This window comes from Dendrobates tinctorius, unplaced genomic scaffold (assembly GCF_039654945.1).
Source record: "Dendrobates tinctorius isolate UK_male_01 unplaced genomic scaffold, ASM3965494v1 ptg000235l, whole genome shotgun sequence".
NCBI classification, from domain to species: Eukaryota; Metazoa; Chordata; class Amphibia; order Anura; family Dendrobatidae; genus Dendrobates; species Dendrobates tinctorius.
Genome location: NW_027361902.1, coordinates 1,084,453 through 1,106,533, shown reverse-complemented (window position 1 = coordinate 1,106,533; position 22,081 = coordinate 1,084,453). Strand labels below are relative to the sequence as shown.

General features: G+C 49.7%; 2 protein-coding genes across 3 annotated transcripts in view; one reads left to right on the top strand and one right to left on the bottom strand.

Moving 5' to 3' along the window:
- The window catches only part of SLC39A4 (solute carrier family 39 member 4), a 138,125-nt gene that overhangs the window by 86,473 nt on the left and 29,571 nt on the right, over positions 1–22,081 (bottom strand). For both annotated transcript variants that reach the window (XM_073556537.1, XM_073556536.1), the window contains exons 2-4: positions 20,927–21,169; positions 13,543–13,732; positions 2,636–2,805 (exon numbers count right to left, since the gene is read on the bottom strand). In XM_073556537.1, the coding sequence (XP_073412638.1) occupies positions 2,636–2,805; positions 13,543–13,732; positions 20,927–21,169 (603 nt within the window). The remainder of the gene's footprint in view (positions 1–2,635; positions 2,806–13,542; positions 13,733–20,926; positions 21,170–22,081) is intronic.
- Positions 4,797–6,499, top strand: LOC141060351 (uncharacterized). The gene is made up of 2 exons (XM_073556558.1): positions 4,797–4,886; positions 5,131–6,499. The coding sequence occupies exons 1-2, from the start codon at positions 4,797–4,799 to the stop codon at positions 6,355–6,357; spliced, it is 1,317 nt and encodes a 438-aa protein (XP_073412659.1). The 3' UTR covers positions 6,358–6,499.

Sequence of the window (22,081 nt, the reverse complement as noted above, 5' to 3'; positions counted from 1 at the left end):
TGCACAGTGCCACTGTCCTTCTCTACATGTGGACATTGCACAGTACCACTGTCCTTCTCTAGTTGTGGAAACTGCACAGTACCACTGTCCTTCTCTAGATGTGGACACTGGACAGTACCACTGTCCTTCTCTAGATGTGGACATTGCACAGTACCACTGTCCTTCTCTAGATGTGGACACTGCACAGTACCACTGTCCTCTACATGTGGACATTGCACAGTACCACTGTCCTTCTCTAGATGTGGACATTGCACAGTACCACTGTCCTTCTCTAGATGTGGACATTGCACAGTACCACTGTCCTTCTCTAGATGTGGACACTGGACAGTACCTCTGTCCTTCTCTAGATGTGGACATTGCACAGTACCGCTGTCCTATAGATGTGGACATTGCACAGTACTGCTGTCTTTCTCTAGATGTGGACACTGGACAGTACTACTGTCCTTCTCTAGATGTGGAAATTGCACAGTACCGCTGTCCTTCTCTAGATGTGGACATTGTACAGTACCACTGTCCTTCTCTAGATGTGGACATTGCACAGTACCACTGTCCTTCTCTAGATGTGGACACTGGACAGTACTACTGTCCTTCTCTAGATGTGGACACTGGACAGTACCACTGTCCTTCTCTAGATGTGGACATTGCACAGTACCGCTGTCCTATAGATGTGGACATTGCACAGTACTGCTGTCCTTCTCTAGATGTGGACACTGGACAGTACTGCTGTCCTTCTCTAGATGTGGACATTGCACAGTACCGCTGTCCTTCTCTAGATGTGGACATTGCACAGTACCACTGTCCTTCTCTAGATGTGGACATTGCACAGTACCACTGTCCTTCTCTAGATGTGGACACTGGACAGTACCACTGTCCTTCTCTAGATGTGGACATTGCACAGTACCGCTGTCCTATAGATGTGGACATTGCACAGTACCACTGTCCTTCCCTAGATGTGGACATTGCACAGTACCACTGTCCTTCCCTAGATGTGGACATTGCACACTACCACTGTCCTTCTCTAGATGTGGACATTGCTCACTACCACTGTCCTTCTCTAGATGTGGACATTGCACAGTACCACTGTCCTATTCTAGATGTGGACATTGCACAGTACCGCTGTCCTATAGATGTGGACATTGCACAGTACCACTGTCCTTCTCTAGATGTGGACATTGCACAGTACCGCTGTCCTATAGATGTGGACATTGCACAGTACTGCTGTCCTTCTCTAGATGTGGACATTGCACAGTACCACTGTCCTATTCTAGATGTGGACATTGCACAGTACCGCTGTCCTATAGATGTGGACATTGCACAGTACCACTGTCCTTCTCTAGATGTTGACATTGCACAGTACCGCTGTCCTATAGATGTGGACATTGCACAGTACTGCTGTCCTTCTCTAGATGTGGACATTGCACAGTACCGCTGTCCTATTCTAGATGTGGAAATTGCACAGTACCGCTGTCCTTCTCTAGATGTGGACACTGGACAGTACCACTATTATTCCATTTTATGTATGGATCCTGCACAGAACCACCCATCTTTTCTGTAATCTTTCTTCAGATGTTGCACAGTACCACTACCCTTCTTCTCCACGTGTCCATCTTCTCTGGATGTAGACACTGCACAGTACCACTACCTTCCTGGGACGCCATTGACTACTTACAGACAAGCCGAGAGGTAGGTAATGCAAAGGTCTAAGGTCCGAAGCCAGGAGGGTACATCAAAGAGAGGGATGATACAAAAGCATAGTCAGGTCTCGGTCCAAGGGTCTAAATACCAGGATGACAGCGGCTCAAGCAGAAGGTTAAAACAAACGGAGGGTCAGAACTAGAGTTGAGGGAGTTTGATCGGGTCAGGGCTTATTGGCAAGTTATAGCGCTTATCAAATAAGCAACAGAGGGAACCCGGATACCTGGAGCGCTCCGGCTGATCAGCTGTTCGGTCCCACAGCTGCATGTGTCACAGCTGTGTGACAGTCACAACACATTGCATGGAGAGCCTGTATGTTGTGACTGTCACACACCCGCGAGACATGCAGCTGCAGAGCCGAACAGCTGATTATCGGGATCGCTCCAGGTATCCAGGATCCCTCTGCAGCTTATTCCGTAAGCGCTCTAACTAGCTGAATAAGCCCTGACCTGATCAAATTCGCTCAACTCTAGTCAGAACGCGGTCCAAGGTAAGGCAGCAGAAGATCAGGGTACAGGGCACCGAGGCAAACAAAGACCAGTGAGCAAGAAGCTACCATTGGCTCTAGTCTGGGGCAGAGAGCAGGCTACATTGCCAGGTAACTACCTGAACCGCAAACACATGCAACACCAATACTCTGATTGGACAGCTAAGCTCTCAATCAACACACTGACAGCTCAGTACGCCCCGACATCCGATTGGGCAGCTGAGCTGTCCATCAAATACTGCAGCTCAGCATGCTTCACCTCTAGATTGGGCAACAGACAGCAAATCACTGTGTCCAGACACTCAGAAAGGTGGAATCGCTTCATTCTGGTGTGACAGCAGAGTTGTGACGTCAGCAGAAGTGTCCGACTCATTTACACCAATCGTGTCCCTTATAGGTTGTCTATGTCTCCATGTAAAGGACAGAGAGGGATGTGACCGACTGGACACATACCTGATCCCAGTGATGTATGTGAATGTCCCCTCCGCCTAAGCTGCGCCAGCGTCTTGGATTTTCATCTGTTTGGTTGTTGTGATCTTCTTCATGGTCGTGATCGTGTTCATGGTCATCGCCGTTGTAATCTTCATTTAGCAATAAAAGATTTTTCATGAGATTAGTGAGTCCTAAAATGAGAAGAGCATGATGTGAAGCAAGGAAGCATTGTACTTTTATGATGGCTCTGATATTGAAGGAGAGAAGGAAAAAACAAGCTCCGATGATGAGGGAGAGAAAGAGAGGACAGACTCTGATGATGAGGGAGAGAAAGAGAGGACAGACTCTGATGATGAGGGAGAGAAAGAGAGGACAGACTCTGATGATGAGATAGAGAGGACAAACTCTGATGATGAGGAAGAGAGAAAGAGAGGACAGACTCTGATGATGAGAAAGAGAGGACAGACTCTGATGATGAGGGAGAGAAAGAGAGGACAGACTCTGATGATGAGAAAGAGAGGACAGACTCTGATGATGAAGGACAGAAAGAGAGGACAGACTCTGATGATGAGGAAGAGAAAGAGAGGACAGACTCTGATGATGAGAAAGAGAGGACAGACTCTGATGATGAGGGAGAGAAAGACTCTGATGATGAGAAAGAGAAAGAGAGGACAGACTCTGATGATGAGGAAGAGAGAAAGAGAGGACAGACTCTGATGATGAGGGAGAGAAAGAGAGGACAGACTCTGATGATGAGGGAGAGAAAGAGAGGACAGGCTCTGAGGATGAAGGAGAGAAAGAGAGGACAGACTCTGATGATGAGATAGAGAGGACAAACTCTGATGATGAGGAAGAGAAGGAGAGGACAGACTCTGATGATGAGGAAGAGAAAGAGAGGACAGGCTCTGATGATTAGAAAGAGAGGACAGACTCTGATGAGAAAGAGAGGACAGACTCTGATGATGAGGGAGAGAAAGAGAGGACAGGCTCTGATGATGAGAGAGGACAGACTCTGATGATGAGAAAGAGAGGACAGACTCTGATGATGAGAAAGAGAGGACAGACTCTGATGATGAGGAAGAGAAGGAGAGGACAGACTCTGATGATGAGGAAGAGAAAGAGAGGACAGGCTCTGATGATTAGAAAGAGAGGACAGACTCTGATGATGAGAAAGAGAAAGAGAGGACAGACTCTGATGATGAGGGAGAGAAAGAGAGGACAGGCTCTGATGATGAGAAAGAGAGGACAGACTCTGATGATGAGAAAGAGAAAGAGAGGACAGACTCTGATGATGAGGAAGAGAAAGAGAGGACAGGCTCTGATGATGAGAAAGAGAGGACAGACTCTGATGATGAGAAAGAGAAAGAGAGGACAGACTCTGATGATGAGGGAGAGAAAGAGAGGACAGGCTCTGATGATGAGAAAGAGAGGACAGACTCTGATGATGAGGAAGAGAAGGAGAGGACAGACTCTGATGATGAGGGAGAGAAAGAGAGGACAGGCTCTGATGATGAAGGAGAGAAGGAGAGGACAGACTCTGATGATGAGGAAGAGAAAGAGAGGACAGACTCTGATGATGAGGAAGAGAAGGAGAGGACAGACTCTGATGATGAGGAAGAGAAAGAGAGGACAGGCTCTGATGATTAGAAAGAGAAAGAGAGGACAGGCTCTGATGATGAGAAAGAGAGGACAGACTCTGATGATGAGAAAGAGAAAGAGAGGACAGACTCTGATGATGAGGAAGAGAAGGAGAGGACAGACTCTGATGATGAGGAAGAGAAGGAGAGGACAGACTCTGATGATGAGGGAGAGAAAGAGAGGACAGGCTCTGATGATGAGGAAGAGAAGGAGAGGACAGACTCTGATGATGAGGGAGAGAAAGAGAGGACAGGCTCTGATGATGAGAAAGAGAGGACAGGCTCTGATGATGAGAAAGAGAGGACAGGCTCTGATGATGAGAAAGAGAGGACAGGCTCTGATGATGAGAAAGAGAGGACAGGCTCTGATGATGAGAAAGAGAGGACAGACTCTGATGATGAGAAAGAGAGGACAGACTCTGATGATGAGAAAGAGAGGACAGACTCTGATGATGAGAAAGAGAGGACAGACGCTGATGATGAGGAAGAGAAAGAGAGGACAGACTCTGATGATGAGGGAGAGAAAGAGAGGACAGGCTCTGAGGATGAAGGAGAGAAAGAGAGGACAGACTCTGATGATGAAGGAGAGAAAGAGAGGACAGGCTCTGAGGATGAAGGAGAGAAAGAGAGGACAGGCTCTGATGATGAGGGAGAGAAAGAGAGGACAGGCTCTGATGATGAGGGAGAGAAAGAGAGGACAGGCTCTGATGATGAGGGAGAGAAAGAGAGGACAGACTCTGATGATGAGGGAGAGAAAGAGAGGACAGGCTCTGATGATGAGGGAGAGAAAGAGAGGACAGGCTCTGATGATGAGGGAGAGAAAGAGAGGATAGACTCTGATGATGAGGAGAGAAAGAGAGGACAGGCTCTGATGATGAGGGAGAGAAAGAGAGGACAGACTCTGATGATGAGGGAGAGAAAGAGAGGACAGACTCTGATGATGAGGGAGAGAAAGAGAGGACAGGCTCTGATGATGAGGGAGAGAAGGAGAGGACAGACTCTGATGATGGAGAGAAAGAGAGGACAGACTCTGATGATGAGGGAGAGAAGGAGAGGACAGGCTCTGATGATGAGGGAGAGAAGGAGAGGACAGACTCTGATGATGGAGAGAAAGAGAGGACAGATTCTGATGATGAGGAAGAGAAGGAGAGGACAGGCTCTGATGATGAAAGAGAGAAAGAGAGGACAGGCTCTGATGATGAGGGAGAGAAGGAGAGGACAGACTCTGATGATGAGGGAGAGAAAGAAAGGACAGGCTTTGATGATGAAGGAGAGAAGGAGAGGACAGGCTCTGATGATGAGGGAGAGAAGGAGAGGACAGACTCTGATGATGAGGGAGAGAAAGAAAGGACAGGCTCTGATGATGAAGGAGAGAAAGAGAGGACAGGCTCTGATGATGGAGAGAAAGAGAGGACAGTCTCTGATGATGAGGGAGGGAAGGAGAGGACAGACTCTGATGGTGAGGGAGAGAAGGAGAGGACAGGCTCTGATGATGAGGGAGAGAAAGAGAGGACAGACTCTGATGATGAGGGAGAGAAAGAAAGGACAGGCTCTGATGATGAAGGAGAGAAAGAGAGGACAGGCTCTGATGATGAGGGAGAGAAAGAGAGGACAGGCTCTGATGATCAGGGAGAGAAAGAGAGGACAGGCTCTGATGATGAGGGAGAGAAAGAGAGGACAGGCTTTGATGAGGGAGAGAAGGAGAGGACAGGCTCTGATGATGAGGGAGAGAAAGAGAGGACAGGCTCTGATGATCAGGGAGAGAAGGAGAGGACAGGCTCTGATGATGAGGGAGAGAAAGAGAGGACAGACTCTGATGATGAGGGAGAGAAGGAGAGGACAGGCTCTGATGATCAGGGAGAGAAGGAGAGGACAGGCTTTGATGATGAGGGAGAGAAGGAGAGTACAGGCTCTGATGATGAGGGAGAGAAGGAGAGGACAGACTCTGATGATGAGGGAGAGAAAGAAAGGACAGGCTCTGATGATGAAGGAGAGAAAGAGAGGACAGGCTCTGATGAGGGAGAGAAAGAGAGGACAGGCTCTGATGATGAGGGAGAGAAAGAGAGGACAGGCTCTGATGATGAGGGAGAAAATGAGTTCGGTTGACGAGGTGGGAAGAGACAATGAGGGGTTGGAGGAGTGGACCTATCACAGACTGCAGTAGAGGGTTTGTGGTGGCCATAATCACATTTGAGACCAATGATGTTGTACACATCCACAATGTAAAATAGAAAAACCTTTATTGCACCGCAAACACGACCAAACATTAAAACCAGCTGAAACTATGGCTGCCTAGCCATCAAACCACAGCCCCCAGTATGTGTCCAGTCTGTGGGGGTCTCCACAGCCCCCAGTATGTGCAGTATGTGTCCAGTCTGTGGGGGTCTCCACAGCCCCCAGTATGTGTCCAGTCTGTGGGGGTCTCCACAGCCCCTAGTATGTGTCCAGTCTGTGGGGGTCTCCACAGCCCCTAGTATGTGTCCAGTCTGTGGGGGTCTCCACAGCCCCTAGTATGTGTCCAGTCTGTGGGGGTCTCCACAGCCCCCAGTATGTGTCCAGTCTGTGGGGGTCTCCACAGCCCCCAGTATGTGTCCAGTCTGTGGGGGTCTCCACAGCCCCCAGTATGTGTCCAGTCTGTGGGGGTCTCCACAGCCCCCAGTATGTGTCCAGTCGGTGGGGGTCTCCACAGCCTCCAGTATGTGTCCAGTCTGTGGGGGTCTCCACAGCCCCTAGTATGTGTCCAGTCTGTGGGGGTCTCCACAGCCCCCAGTATGTGTCCAGTCTGTGGGGGTCTCCACAGCCCCCAGTATGTGTCCAGTCTGTGGGGGTCTCCACAGCCCCCAGTATGTGTCCAGTCGGTGGGGGTCTCCACAGCCCCCAGTATGTGTCCAGTCGGTGGGGGTCTCCACAGCCCCCAGTATGTGTCCAGTCTGTGGGGGTCTCCACAGCCCCTAGTATGTGTCCAGTCTGTGGGGGTCTCCACAGCCCCTAGTATGTGTCCAGTCTGTGGGGGTCTCTACAGCTCGCAGTATGTGTCCAGTCTGTGGGGGTCTCCACAGCCCCCAGTATGTGTCCAGTCTGTGGGGGTCTCCACAGCCCCTAGTATGTGTCCAGTCTGTGGGGGTCTCCACAGCCCCTAGTATGTGTCCAGTCTGTGGGGGTCTCTACAGCTCGCAGTATGTGTCCAGTCTGTGGGGGTCTCTACAGCTCGCAGTATGTGTCCAGTCTGTGGGGGTCCCCACAGCCCCCTCTTCCTCTGATTGTGGCTTCGTTATAAGCCTCTTTTTGGGCTACTCTTGTGGCTGGGATCCTCCTTCTCGTGGCTATGATATCGCCTGCAGTAGATCGCCAGTCGCCAGGTTGCGCGCCTGTCTCCTCTTGGGAATGCAGAGACTCTCATGGTCTTTGGGGGGGTGGGCATATATTGGCTCATTTTATCTCGATAATTGTGAGTCTTTTGCCCACATCGCTATAGGTTACTATCGCCATGGACCTGTGCGCCTCGTGCGGCCATAGGACTGGGCATTATTGCTGTCGTGGCATATGTGTAGGCCTTGTCAGGGCTCGCAGATATGAAGACCACCCTTGTTTTGTGCGGATTTCCACCTGTGCCGCATGCATTAGGGCGCTCATCTGTCTTTGTTATCGACGGTGGATTTCCCACAGACTGGACACATAAGAGGGGCTGTGGAGTCCCCCACAGTCTGGACACATAAGAGGGGCTGTGGAGTCCCCCACAGACTGGACACATACTGGAGGCTGTGGAGTCCCCCACAGACTGGACACATACGAGGGGCTGTGGAGTCCCCCACAGACTGGACACATAAGAGGGGCTGTGGAGTCCCCCACAGACTGGACACATAAGAGGGGCTGTGGAGTCCCCCACAGACTGGACACATAAGAGGGGCTGTGGAGACCCCCACAGAATGGACACATAAGAGGGGCTGTGGAGACCCCCACAGACTGGACACATAAGAGGGGCTGTGGAGTCCCCCACAGACTGGACACATAAGAGGGGCTGTGGAGTCCCCCACAGACTGGACACATAAGAGGGGCTGTGGAGACCCCCACAGAATGGACACATAAGAGGGGCTGTGGAGACCCCCACAGACTGGACACATACGAGGGGCTGTGGAGTCCCCCACAGACTGGACACATACGAGGGGCTGTGGAGTCCCCCACAGACTGGACACATACGAGGGGCTGTGGAGACCCCCACAGACTGGACACATAAGAGGGGCTGTGGAGACCCCCACAGACTGGACACATAAGAGGGGCTGTGGAGACCCCCACAGACTGGACACATACGAGGGGCTGTGGAGTCCCCCACAGACTGGACATATACCAGGGGCTGTGGAGTCCCCCACAGACTGGACACATAAGAGGGGCTGTGGAGACCCCCACAGACTGGACACATAAGAGGGGCTGTGGAGACCCCCACAGACTGGACACATAAGAGGGGCTGTGGAGACCCCCACAGACTGGACACATACGAGGGGCTGTGGAGTCCCCCACAGACTGGACACATACGAGGGGCTGTGGAGTCCCCCACAGACTGGACACATACGAGGGGCTGTGGAGTCCCCCACAGACTGGACACATACGAGGGGCTGTGGAGTCCCCCACAGACTGGACACATACGAGGGGCTGTGGAGTCCCCCACAGACTGGACACATACGAGGGGCTGTGGAGTCCCCCACAGACTGGACACATACGAGGGGCTGTGGAGTCCCCCACAGACTGGACACATACGAGGGGCTGTGGAGTCCCCCACAGACTGGACACATACGAGGGGCTGTGGAGTCCCCCACAGACTGGACACATACGAGGGGCTGTGGAGTCCCCCACAGACTGGACACATACGAGGGGCTGTGGAGTCCCCCACAGACTGGACACATACGAGGGGCTGTGGAGTCCCCCACAGACTGGACACATACGAGGGGCTGTGGAGTCCCCCACAGACTGGACACATACGAGAGGCTGTGGAGACCCCCACAGACTGGACACATAAGAGGGGCTGTGGAGTCCCCCACAGACTGGACACATACGAGTGGCTGTGGAGACCCCCACAGACTGGACACATAAGAGGGGCTGTGGAGACCCCCACAGACTGGACACATACGAGGGGCTGTGGAGTCCCCCACAGACTGGACACATACGAGGGGCTGTGGAGACCCCCACAGACTGGACACATAAGAGGGGCTGTGGAGACCCCCACAGACTGGACACATACTGGGGGCTGTGGAGACCCCCACAGACTGGACACATAAGAGGGGCTGTGGAGACCCCCACAGACTGGACACATAAGAGGGGCTGTGGAGACCCCCACAGACTGGACACATACGAGGGGCTGTGGAGACCCCCACAGACTGGACACATACGAGGGGCTGTGGAGACCCCCACAGACTGGACACATAAGAGGGGCTGTGGAGACCCCCACAGACTGGACACATACGAGGGGCTGTGGAGTCCCCCACAGACTGGACACATACTGGGGGCTGTGGAGACCCCCACAGACTGGACACATCAGAGGGGCTGTGGAGACCCCCACAGACTGGACACATACTGGGGGCTGTGGAGACCCCCACAGACTGGACACATAAGAGGGGCTGTGGAGACCCCCACAGACTGGACACATAAGAGGGGCTGTGGAGTCCCCCACAGACTGGACACATACTGGGGGCTGTGGAGACCCCCACAGACTGGACACATAAGAGGGGCTGTGGAGACCCCCACAGACTGGACACATACTGGGGGCTGTGGAGACCCCCACAGACTGGACACATACTAGGGGCTGTGGAGACCCCCACAGACTGGACACATACTGGGGGCTGTGGAGACCCCCACAGACTGGATACATACGAGGGGCTGTGGAGACCCCCACAGACTGGACACATACTGGGGGCTGTGGAGACCCCCACAGACTGGACACATACTAGGGGCTGTGGAGACCCCCACAGACTGGACACATACTAGGGGCTGTGGAGACCCCCACAGACTGGATACATACGAGGGGCTGTGGAGACCCCCACAGACTGGACACATACTGGGGGCTGTGGTTTGATGGCAAGGCAGCCATAGTTTCAGCTGGTTTTAATGTTTGGTCGTGTTTGCGGTGCAGTAAAGGTTTTCCTATTTCACACGGTGGTCGTGCACGCCATCATTGGTCTCGGCTTTTCTCACGTTTGTATGGAGAGCAGGTTGTGCGCCCCATTGGCATATCTTCATTGACTGATAGGTGTGCGCCCACTCTTCTGTTATCGCCATAATAGCATCCCCCTGCTCGTCTCCCGGATCCCCCCCTGGTCAGTAGGGTAATGCGCCGCTACAGCCGGAGAGTGCCATCGGTTTTGCCTTTGTGCCCAGCTGGCTCCCATACACGTCCATCTGCAGCCGTCCATCAGGTGAGACAGAGGCTGGCCGTGGTGCTTCTTCCCGTGCTCTGCGGCAGGACGCCATGCGGTATATGCCAACACCAGCTGCAGGGAGGTTTCCTCTCATAGGGTGATACAGCAGTTATATGGGGTGCATTGGTTATATGGGGGGCACTGGTTACATGGGGGGCACTGGTTATATGGGGGGCACTGGTTATATGGGGGGCACTGGTTATATGGGTGCACTGGTTATATGGGGGGCACTGGTTATATGGGGGGCACTGGTTATATGGGGGCACTGGTTATATGGGGGGCACTGGTTATATGGGGGCACTGGTTATATGGGGGGCACTGGTTATATGGGGGGCACTGGTTATATGGGGGCACTGGTTATATGGGGGCACTGGTTATATGGGGGGCACTGGTTATATGGGTGCACTGGTTATATGGGGGGCACTGGTTATATGGGGGCACTGGTTATATGGGGGGCACTGGTTATATGGGGGGCACTGGTTATATGGGGGGCACTGGTTATATGGGGGGCACTGGTTATATGGGGGCACTGGTTATATGGGGGCACTGGTTATATGGGGCACTGGTTATATGGGTGCACTGGTTATATGGGGGGCACTGGTTATATGGGGGGCACTGGTTATATGGGGGGCACTGGTTATATGGGGGGCACTGGTTATATGGGGGGCACTGGTTATATGGGGCACTGGTTATATGGGTGCACTGGTTATATGGGGGGCACTGGTTATATGGGGTGCATTGGTTATATGGGGGGCACTGGTTATATGGGGTGCATTGGTTATATGGGGGGCACTGGTTATATGGGGCACTGGTTATATGGGTGCACTGGTTATATGGGTGCACTGGTTATATGGGGGGCACTGGTTATATGGGGTGCACTGGTTATATGGGGTGCATTGGTTATATGGGGTGCACTGGTTATATGGGGGTGCACTGGTTATATGGGTGCACTGGTTATATGTGGTGCACTGGTTATATGGGTGCACTGGTTATATGGGGTGCACTGGTTATATGGGGTGCACTGGTTATATGGGGGGCACTGGTTATATGGGGCACTGGTTATATGGGTGCACTGGTTATATGGGGTGCACTGGTTATATGGGGGGCACTGGTTATATGGGGTGCATTGGTTATATGGGGGGCACTGGTTATATGGGTGCACTGGTTATATGGGGTGCACTGGTTATATGGGGTGCACTGGTTATATGGGGTGCACTGGTTATATGGGGTGCACTGGTTATATGGGGTGCCCTGGTTATATGGGTGCACTGGTTATATGGGGGGCACTGGTTATATGGGGTGCATTGGTTATATGGGGTGCCCTGGTTATATGGGGTGCCCTGGTTATATGGGGTGCATTGGTTATATGGGGGTGCACTGGTTATATGGGGGTGCACTGGTTATATGGGGGTGCACTGGTTATATGGGGGTGCATTGGTTATATGGGGGGCACTGGTTATATGGGGGGCACTGGTTATATGGGGGCACTGGTTATATGGGGGTGCACTGGTTATATGGGGTGCACTGGTTATATGGGGTGCACTGGTTATATGGGGTGCACTGGTTATATGGGGTGCATCGGTTACATGGGGTGCACTGGTTATAATCGGGTGCACTGGTTATATGGGGTGCACTGGTTATATGGGGTGCACTGGTTATATGGGGTGCACTGGTTACATGGGGTGCACTGGTTATAATCGGGTGCACTGGTTACATGGGGGTGCACTGGTTATATGGGGTGCACTGGTTATATGGGGTGCATTGGTTACATGGGGTGCACTGGTTATAATCGGGTGCACTGGTTACATGGGTGCACTGGTTATATGGGTGCACTGGTTATATGGGGTGCACTGGTTTCATGGGTGCACTGGTTATATGGGGTGCACTGGTTATATGGGTGCATTGGTTATATGGGGTGCACTGGTTATATGGGGTGCACTGGTTATATGGGGTGTACTGGTTATATGGGGGCACTGGTTATATTGGGTGCACTGGTTATATTGGGTGCACTGGTTATATGGGGTGCACTGGTTATATGGGGTGCACTGGTTATATGGGGTGCATTGGTTATATGGGTGCACTGGTTATATGGGTGCACTGGTTATATGGGGTGCACTGGTTATATGGGGTGCACTGGTTATATGGGGTGCATCGGTTACATGGGGTGCACTGGTTATAATCGGGTGCACTGGTTATATGGGGTGCACTGGTTATATGGGGTGCACTGGTTATATGGGGTGCACTGGTTATAATCGGGTGCACTGGTTATAATCGGGTGCACTGGTTACATGGGGGTGCACTGGTTATATGGGGTGCACTGGTTATATGGGGTGCATTGGTTACATGGGGTGCACTGGTTATAATCGGGTGCACTGGTTACATGGGTGCACTGGTTATATGGGGTGCACTGGTTATATGGGGTGCACTGGTTTCATGGGTGCACTGGTTATATGGGGTGCACTGGTTATATGGGTGCATTGGTTATATGGGGTGCACTGGTTATATGGGGTGTACTGGTTATATGGGTGCACTGGTTATATGGGTGCACTGGTTATATGGGGTGCACTGGTTATATGGGGTGCACTGGTTATATGGGGTGCACTGGTTATATGGGTGCACTGGTTATATAGGGTGCACTGGTTATATAGGGTGCACTGGTTATATGGGGTGCATTGGTTATATGGGGTGCACTGGTTATATGGGGTGCACTGGTTATATGGGGTGCATTGGTTATATGGGGTGAATTGATTATATGGTTTGCATTCATTATAGAGGGGTGCACTGGTTATATGGTTTATTCTAATTACATGGGGGTTCACTAGGTATATAGGGGTGCACTGGTTACATAGGACTGTTCCGCTATTGAGGTACCTCGACTTCTTACCTGTTACGTTTAGGCCGTTTTTGCCATATGACTTGTAGATGTACTTGATGAAGTAATCAGGGGGCGGCAGGATGGTCAGGCAGGATCCCTCTAGAACCACTGCTAGCAGAGCTTCCTCAATCATGGGGGTTACATGATGTGGGTCAGACGTCAAGTTTAGGATTTGTTCGGCATTTACACATTCCCCAATCTGAAAACAAATTCAAGCTTTCATCTAAAGAAATGTTTTACTAATGACAATGTTCCCAGATCCTCCTATCTGAAGCCAAACTCAGGACCATTCATGAGGCCACGTCTCCTCTTCCTTCAACCATCTAATGGTCGGTCAACTCTGCTCGCTTTTTACTATGCCTCACACCTGTCCTTTCTGTTTCTACCCTCACCCCATTCACTTTCCGTACTGCCCCAATGTCCTACTTAATAGCATCATCCAGAGGTGCATCTTGGATTTCTTTCTCCAGTGTAACAAGAAAACATGAGCCCTCTAGAAAACGAGTGCAGGGTGTGCCATTAATGAGGAGAGACTGCCATCTGCTGGCCAGCCGAAATCAAGCAGAACCGAAGTGTGCTGGAAGATCTGCAAGGGGAAGGACCTTGTGTGCTGGACTGCATCAGGTGACCCTCTGTAAGGACTTTCCTGATGTAGAAGCCCGGTGACCCCCGATAGGGCCAGAACTTCAAGTGAGAACTCACGTGGTGACTTACGAGACTAGGCGCACCACTGGCGTTAAGTACTGAGAGACTTTCTAGCTTGTTTGTAACCTGTTGTCATCCCTTATATTGTTAAATTGCAAAGTTACTAACCCTTATTGTTTAGAAGTTATCGTTGTATAAAAATACCAATATATCAACCCCTGGCTGCAAGTGCTAGTAAAAAGGTGATAATAAAACAGGGTATTTAGTTGATACTTTGATACCTTGACGTTTGGTGGAGCGGCTTAGTAAACATTTTTTGCAAAAAAAAGTATCAACTAAATCCCCTGTTTTGTTATCATCTTTTTACTAGCACTTGCTGTTTATTGTTATATATATATATATATTTTTTACAACAGAGTATTTTTACACGTTTGTTATACTGTGTTTCTCTGTGCTTCATTCTTTTGGTGGTGTGAACACTGTCCTACCGACTTGCTCGCTGTGTGCATGGCCCGTGCGTTTGTACACATAAGAACATTCGGAAGTAAAGTATTTGTACAAGAAAACGTAACCAGTGGGAATCTCATGCTAAAAAAGGTATGCTGGTGGGCTACAGTGAAACCCAGAAAGGATATAGAATCCTGCACGCAGAAACGAACCGGGTCACAATAATTGAGAGGTAATGATTGAGGAGAACTTTGTGTCTCTCATGACATCATACCAGTAATCAGCTGAAACAACAACAATCTCAGTCACAATTTCAAAATAACAAGAGAAAGGATGTAGAAGTTTGGTTAGGTTCTTCAACCACTGAAGCGACAGAAACATCAGGTGAACCTGAAGTTAGGAGATCGTCAAGATCAAACAAGGGTAAACCAGCTAAGCATCTATTCTACTTTGTGAAGGCCCTACCTGAGTCAGAGCTGCAGTCATGGGATGAGATGCAACAACTACCTGTCCAGTGGATTAATGCTGCTACTGAGGAAATGAAGTCCCTTCATCTTCAAACTTGGAAACTAACCACCATACCACAAAGCAAGAAAGCAATCAAATACAAATGGATTTTAAGACCCAAGTTTGACTGTGAAGGCAAGGTTCACAGATTTTAAGCAAGATTAGTCACAAAAGGATATTCCCAGATATATGGTGGAGATTATGAAGCCAGATTTTCTCAAGTCGTTAGCAGACAACTTTCCGGACTCTAATGGCTATAGCTGCTGTACAAAGGATGTTTGTCAGACATTTGGACATCAAAGCTGCCTTTTTGAATGGTGACATTGAAGAGGACTTGTACATGACTCAACCTGAGGGTTACATCAAAGAGGATGAAGAGAATCTTGTTTGCAAATTACAAAAAATTCTCTATGGTCTTAAGAAATTGGCAAGAGTGTGGATTACCAAAATGAACAAAGTCTTTATGGAAGAAGGGTGTAAAAGAGGTCAAGCAGATCTGTGTTTATACACATAATGTGTGTCACGCTTGTGCCTTGGCAGATTGGCGCGAGCGAGGGGGTTGTGGACCCACTGTGCCACAAACCAGACTACCCTGGAAGGCGCGTAACTAATACAGCTACCTTGGTCTTCTCTGGAGCCTCTGATGGTGAGGTCAGGCTTGTGCGGCAGGTAGCTGCCAGGTTCCATTCTAGGGTGATGTCTGGCGGTGGCTGCTGATCCCACTGGGGAATAGGACACTAGGACAGGTGTGACTGATAGACAGGCAGGTGAGCACGGCAGGCACGGCTGGTACTCAGGCAGGCGGGAACGGTTGAGACACTGGCAGGCGGGCACGGCTGAGACATTGGCAGGCGGGCACGGCTGAGACATTGGCAGGCGGGCACGGCTGAGACACTGGCAGATGGGCACAGCTGACTGGGGAGTCACAGGGACTCAAGCAGGAAGGAGTGGCTATGGAATAGGTAGAGACTTGGAAAGATGGAAATATACATGGGTATGAAGGAAAAGGTTTGGACCTGTTCACACTGGAGAAGAACCGCAGGGCTGCGGAGAGGAGCTGCAGTTAGCAGCAAAAGGTTCTGCATAAGCAGAACAAAGCAGAACCACAGGAGTGCGGAGCACCAGCAGAGTCGCAAGAGCGCAGAGCACAAGCAGACAGAGTACACAAGGATAGACACAGCAGGGAAAGGAGCCACAGACAAGGAGACAGAGAGACAGTGGTAGGACTGAGTTCAGACAAGGTAACGGTATGAGACAAGGTGCTGGAACAAAGACACAGAGACCCAGATATAGTGCCTCCTGAAGGGCAGAGAGGACAGGTACGAGACAAGGCAAGGAGCAGTAGCACAGGGACAAGGATATTCTGCCTCCTGGAGGACGGACAGACAGGTACAAGACAAGACAAGGAACAAGGACTCAGAGACCAGGATATTTTGCCTCCTGGAGGGCATAGGGACAGGCACAAGGCAAGGCTAGAACTAGGACACAGAGACCAGGATATTCTGCCTTCTGGAGGGCAGACAGACAGGTACAAGATACAGGACTAGGAATCAAGCCTCCAGAGAAGGAGAAACACAGGACAGGACCTGGCAACTCAGCAGCAAGATACTAACTGAAGGCGTTGCTCAGGCAGCTTCCACCGGGTGAAGCTGCCCTAAATACTAGAGACCTCTTGGTGATTGGCCGGGAGCACATTAGGCAGATGCACACTGATTCCATAGGAACCAGAGAGTGCCACTGCCGCCGTCCCCCCTATGCACACAGCCAGGAAGCAAGCAGAGAGCAGGCAGGAAGCAAGAGGCACACAGCATGGAGCTGGCAGCAGACAGAACTCACAGTATGGCCTGGAGCAGTGAGTAAGTTGGTGTGTGGGAGACGGGAGGCCATGCAGTGATGCTGGCAGGGTTGTTACAGTGTGCATATGGAAACTGGACGTATATTCTCTTATATGTGGAAGATGTGATTATGGTTCATCAAGAGGGAGCAGATATTGCAAAGATTACCAAAATTCTAAATCAGCATTTGGAAACTAAAGACCATGGAGATGTGACAAACTATCTAGGAATCCAGGTCCAAAGAGGAGAAGATGGAAGCTTTGTGTCATAGAAAATATTGTAAATCCTTGCGGCCCCTCATATCCCCCTCCCTGTCTTTTTCTTTCCTCTCCCATGTGCCATAAGGAGACAGGAGCTAGCACTCCAAGCTGCCTTGATGTAAAATTCAATGCACAAAGAGACGTGAAGCAGCGTAATTAACATGAGTCCTTTATGGCCAGGTGACCGAAGAGGATGTGTGTTGTGCATAGACGAGAGACAGGAGATGGCCATTAGGTTTAGAGTGGATGAAAGGAAGATCTCGCCCCCCTTACACATAGCCATGGCCACTGCAGCTACAACAAGCGGCTCAGACAGTATGTCTCCAGAGAAAATATGGAATGTCGGAATTTCTATCCATCCGATATTAATGAGACGTACGTTGTCGGCACCGGGATAACTGGGCAATCATGCACATATTTTCTCATTACAGTAACCCCACCAAAAGGCCCCAAATCCATAGGGGCCATATAAGCGCCAGCAGTTCGGCCATGTTTGGTCCCTAAGCGTAGATAAAAGCCTGATAGAAAAGATATACTTTTTGACAAGGTTTGGCTTACACGCTGTCAGATAGCGAGGTGCCGGTGTAACGGGCCGGATGACCCTTAGTCCACGTAATCAATATTCACCGCACACGCTGATGTTCAAGTGATGCAAGGAAATCTCATTTACTCCAGTCAGTGAAAACAGGAAAAAAGCAAAGCGCCGAAAAATCGGTGATAATATTACAAAGCGACTATCTCCAATTGCCGACATTTCGCCCCCTGCTAGGTCTTATTCATTACATCACTGGAAGGAAGAGGAACACATGTGACATGTCACGGTAACGTAATCCAAAGAGCAACAAAAAAGGACAAGAAAGTACATTGTATCTAGAACTAACGAGTAATAAATCCCAGGTTTTATGGATTTGGATGGAAAAAGGGAATACGTGTAACCTGAAGAGGTATGGGGTCAGCTTAGTGTGTACAAAGTAGGGTAAGGAAGGAGGTTTTAATAAAAAGCACCCCTGTCTACAAGCTGTAGGGGAGGTAAATAGGTGGCGGACGAGGCCGACCTGTGGGTCTGATGGGTGGACATGCAGTGTGGAGGGTGCTTACTGGAAACAAAGAGAATGGTGGTTGTAGCAGAGGTAGTCCCCGGTACCGGAGATTATGAGTAGAGAGCTGCCGAACCTCATCTTTGGGGCTACATGTCTGACCATTCTTCTCCCACATTGCCACAGGCCCTCTGCCAGGTTTCCCGTCACTATAGGTGGCTTGTACAGGACACATTTCCATGTGACACTTACCCTTAGAGGGCATCATTATGCCAGGCAATATATAATGGTTCCCTGTCAAGCGAAGTGTTGGTGTCTGGTAGAATCCAGTTTCCTGACATTGATCATACCGCTCCCCAACTCCTGCATTATATTCACCTGACAGCGGCGTCACCCGCTATGACAGCGGCTCCATTGGGACCCGGTGGCCAAAATGAACTGTGGAGCTCCCAAAGCTCTGGTATCACGGCACCTGGTGGCCATCTGAAAATGGAGGTGGACATGGTGGTGGTGATGGGCAAAGCCCCAAATTCTAATGGGCCTGTTTTCTCTGACATTGGGGAATATGGATTCCACTATCTAGTAACTATTTGGCGTGAGAGAGGGACCTCCGAAATGTGGGAGCGAGCGCCCTCACAAATGTCAAAGGAAAAACTAAAGCCAAAACGCTCCGTGTGAACAGATGCTAAAGGGAGGTATCATGTTTATTTCTTTTATTTTGCATTATATTCATGTAATGATGAAGGAAATAATGTTTCTTAGCATTTTTCCCTTTAAAAAAAAATTTGGTTTGGTTTCATAGGTCTTTTTATAAATCCATAAAACCGGCACATTAGTCTGACCACATTATTCCCAGGTACCAGATGTGAGTCAGAAAGGCCTGCGGCATCTTCTCCATGCTGCTCCCATTTAGTTTTAGCTCTTTCTCATCCATTTCAGATTTTTCCTCATGACCCCAGACCTGTTTGTTGGGTCCAGCAGGGAAATATTCGGCTTTCCCATTGACTTGCATTGAATTTGTTATTCGGTACAAACACACGAGAGTAGAAATTATTTGGGCCAATTTTCCCAATTCCGAATATTTCACTATTTGATCATCACTAACAATAATGCATTGTTGAAAAAAAAAAACAACAATCCGGACGTTCCTGTTCTCTCACGGTGTGTGTGGCTGGGGAACATTTCACTTTGTAAGCTGACAGACACGATGCTAAGAGCCTAAGCTATAAGAAATACCAGTTGTGAGCTGTTATCATCATTATTCCTTCATAAATATATCTTCACTGTTGAACGGCTGGACAGCACAGGGATTAATGTGCTGCAAAAATCCTCACATCTCCTCGTCCCTCCTCCATTATCTCCTCCACAATTTCTCATGATTCCACCATTATCTATTTTACATCTTGTCATTGGTCTGTCTTCTCCACAGCCAATCTTCACTCTATTATCATCTCCCCATCCTTACCTTGTTCTCAGATCTCCTCATCCTTCCTCTATTGTCTTCTCCACATCCACTCATCCCTTCATCATCTGCTCCTCATCCTTCATTTCTCGTCATCCACTCCCCCATTGATTTCGCCACAACCACTCATCCCTCCATCATCCTGTCCTCAGCCATGCCTTGTCCCCATATCTCCTCCTCATCCTTACCTTGTCTCTATATCTCACCATCCCTCCTCCATTGTCTTCTCCACATCTCCTCATCCCTTCATCATCTGCTCCTCACCCTTACCTTGTCTCCATATCTCGCCATCCCTCCTTCATTGTCTTCTCCACATCTCCTCATCCCTTCATCATCTGCTCCTCATCCTTACCATGTCTCCATATCTCGCCATCCCCCCTCCATTGTCTTCACATCTCCTCATCCCTTCATCATCTGCTCCTCACCCTTACCTTGTCTCCATATCTCGCCATGCCTCCTCCATTGTCTTCTCCACATCTCCTCATCCCTTCATCATCTGACCCTCAACCCTACCTTGTTTCCATATCTCGCCATCCCCCCTCCATTGTCTTCTCCACATCTGCTTATCCCTTCATCATCTGCTCCTCACCCTTACCTTGTCTCCCTATCTCGCCATCCCTCCTCCATTGTCTTCTCCACATCTCCTCATCCCTTCATCATCTGCTCCTCACCCTTACCTTGTCTCCATATCTCGCCATCCCCCCTCCATTGTCTTCTCCACATCTCTTCATCATCTGCTCCTCATCCTTACCTTGTCTCCATATCTCGCCATCCCCCCTCCATTGTCTTCTCCTCATCCCTTCATCATCTGCTCCTCACCCTTACCTTGTCTCCCTATCTCGCCATCCCTCCTCCATTGTCTTCTCCACATCTCCTCATCCCATCATCATCTGCTCCTCACCCTTACCTTGTCTCCATATCTCGCCATCCCCCCTCCATTTTCTTCTTCACATCTCCTCATCCCTTCATCATCTCCTCCTCATCCTCATCCTTACCTTATCTCTATATCTCACCATCCCCCCTCCATTGTCTTCTCCACATCTCCTCATCCCATCATCATCTGCTCCTCACCCTTACCTTGTCTCCATATCTCGCCATCCCTCCTCCTTTGTCTTCTTCACATCTCCTCATCCCTTACTTGTCTTCCCTACATTTCGTCGTCATTCCTTGCTATCTCTATGTGCCGTCTTGGTCCTTTACCTGATCATTTGGCTCGTAGTGAGAAAGTATGGTTGTGATGATATAGAGTGCAGTCTCCAAGGCTTGATAATTCTCGGGCAGGAGGCTTTTCAACCAATTTCCAACTTTGACGGCTCCACAGGTGGATGATGGGTCTGAGACGTAGCTCAGCAAACCACCAGATAAAGCTGCAAATCCCTGGGCGTCAAGCTGGGATTCTGGGGATTTCTTCAGTGAATTAAACAAGATGGATGGAGTCAGACACTGTGGAGAGAAATGTAAATTCCATATCTGTCAGCTATAACAATATTATGCGTAGTGTTTATAGCATGTGTAGTATTGGATAGTATGATCATAACCCTTGGCGTACATGTCACGCCTTTAGACACATGCCTAGAATCAGTTATGCTTTGTATTGATAACATTGGCGTGTGCTGTATTGTGATAACTTATCCCACCGCGCCATCTATGGACAAGGTTCTCATGACAGTTTACTTTCTGCTTCATTGCTTACTGTGCAGTTTAATATTTAAGGTTCATCAAGGCTTCCGTAGTTTCCCATCAGCCTCTGCATTTGCCTTGCCCCTTCTTCTCCAGCAGCCATCTTGGCCTCATGGATGCCGACATGCTGATTATCTCTCCCTGATTTTCAGCCCATCTGGTTGTTTACCTCCACATAGCACAGCCGGTGAGTTATTGCCCCCTTGTTAGAGCGCACCATATATCATTATATCGCTCCTCTGTTCTATATGTTTTATATCAAAGTAGTCTTTTGCCATTACAGAGGTTTATAATAGCGCCCTGTTGTGCAGTTACCCTGTGAATAGAGTTGAGCGACTTTGGTCGGATCGGGTTTCATGAAACAAAATTTGAGTCGGATGAAACTGGTCCGACTAGGGCAAAAAAGTCACCGTTTCGTCCGAAACCCGACCCCAATGCAAGTCAATGGGGATTAAAAGTCGGCATTGTGTGAATGAATGTCCTCCGCTCAATGCCGACTTTTATTTCCCATTGGCTTGCATTGCGGTCGGGTTTCGGACGAAACACTGACTTTTTTGCCCTAGTCGGACCAGTTTCATCTGAAACAAATTTTGTGTCATGAAACCCGATCCGACCAAGGTTGCTCAAGTCTACCTGTGAATGTCCTGTACCATACATAATGCTATGTATTTAGAT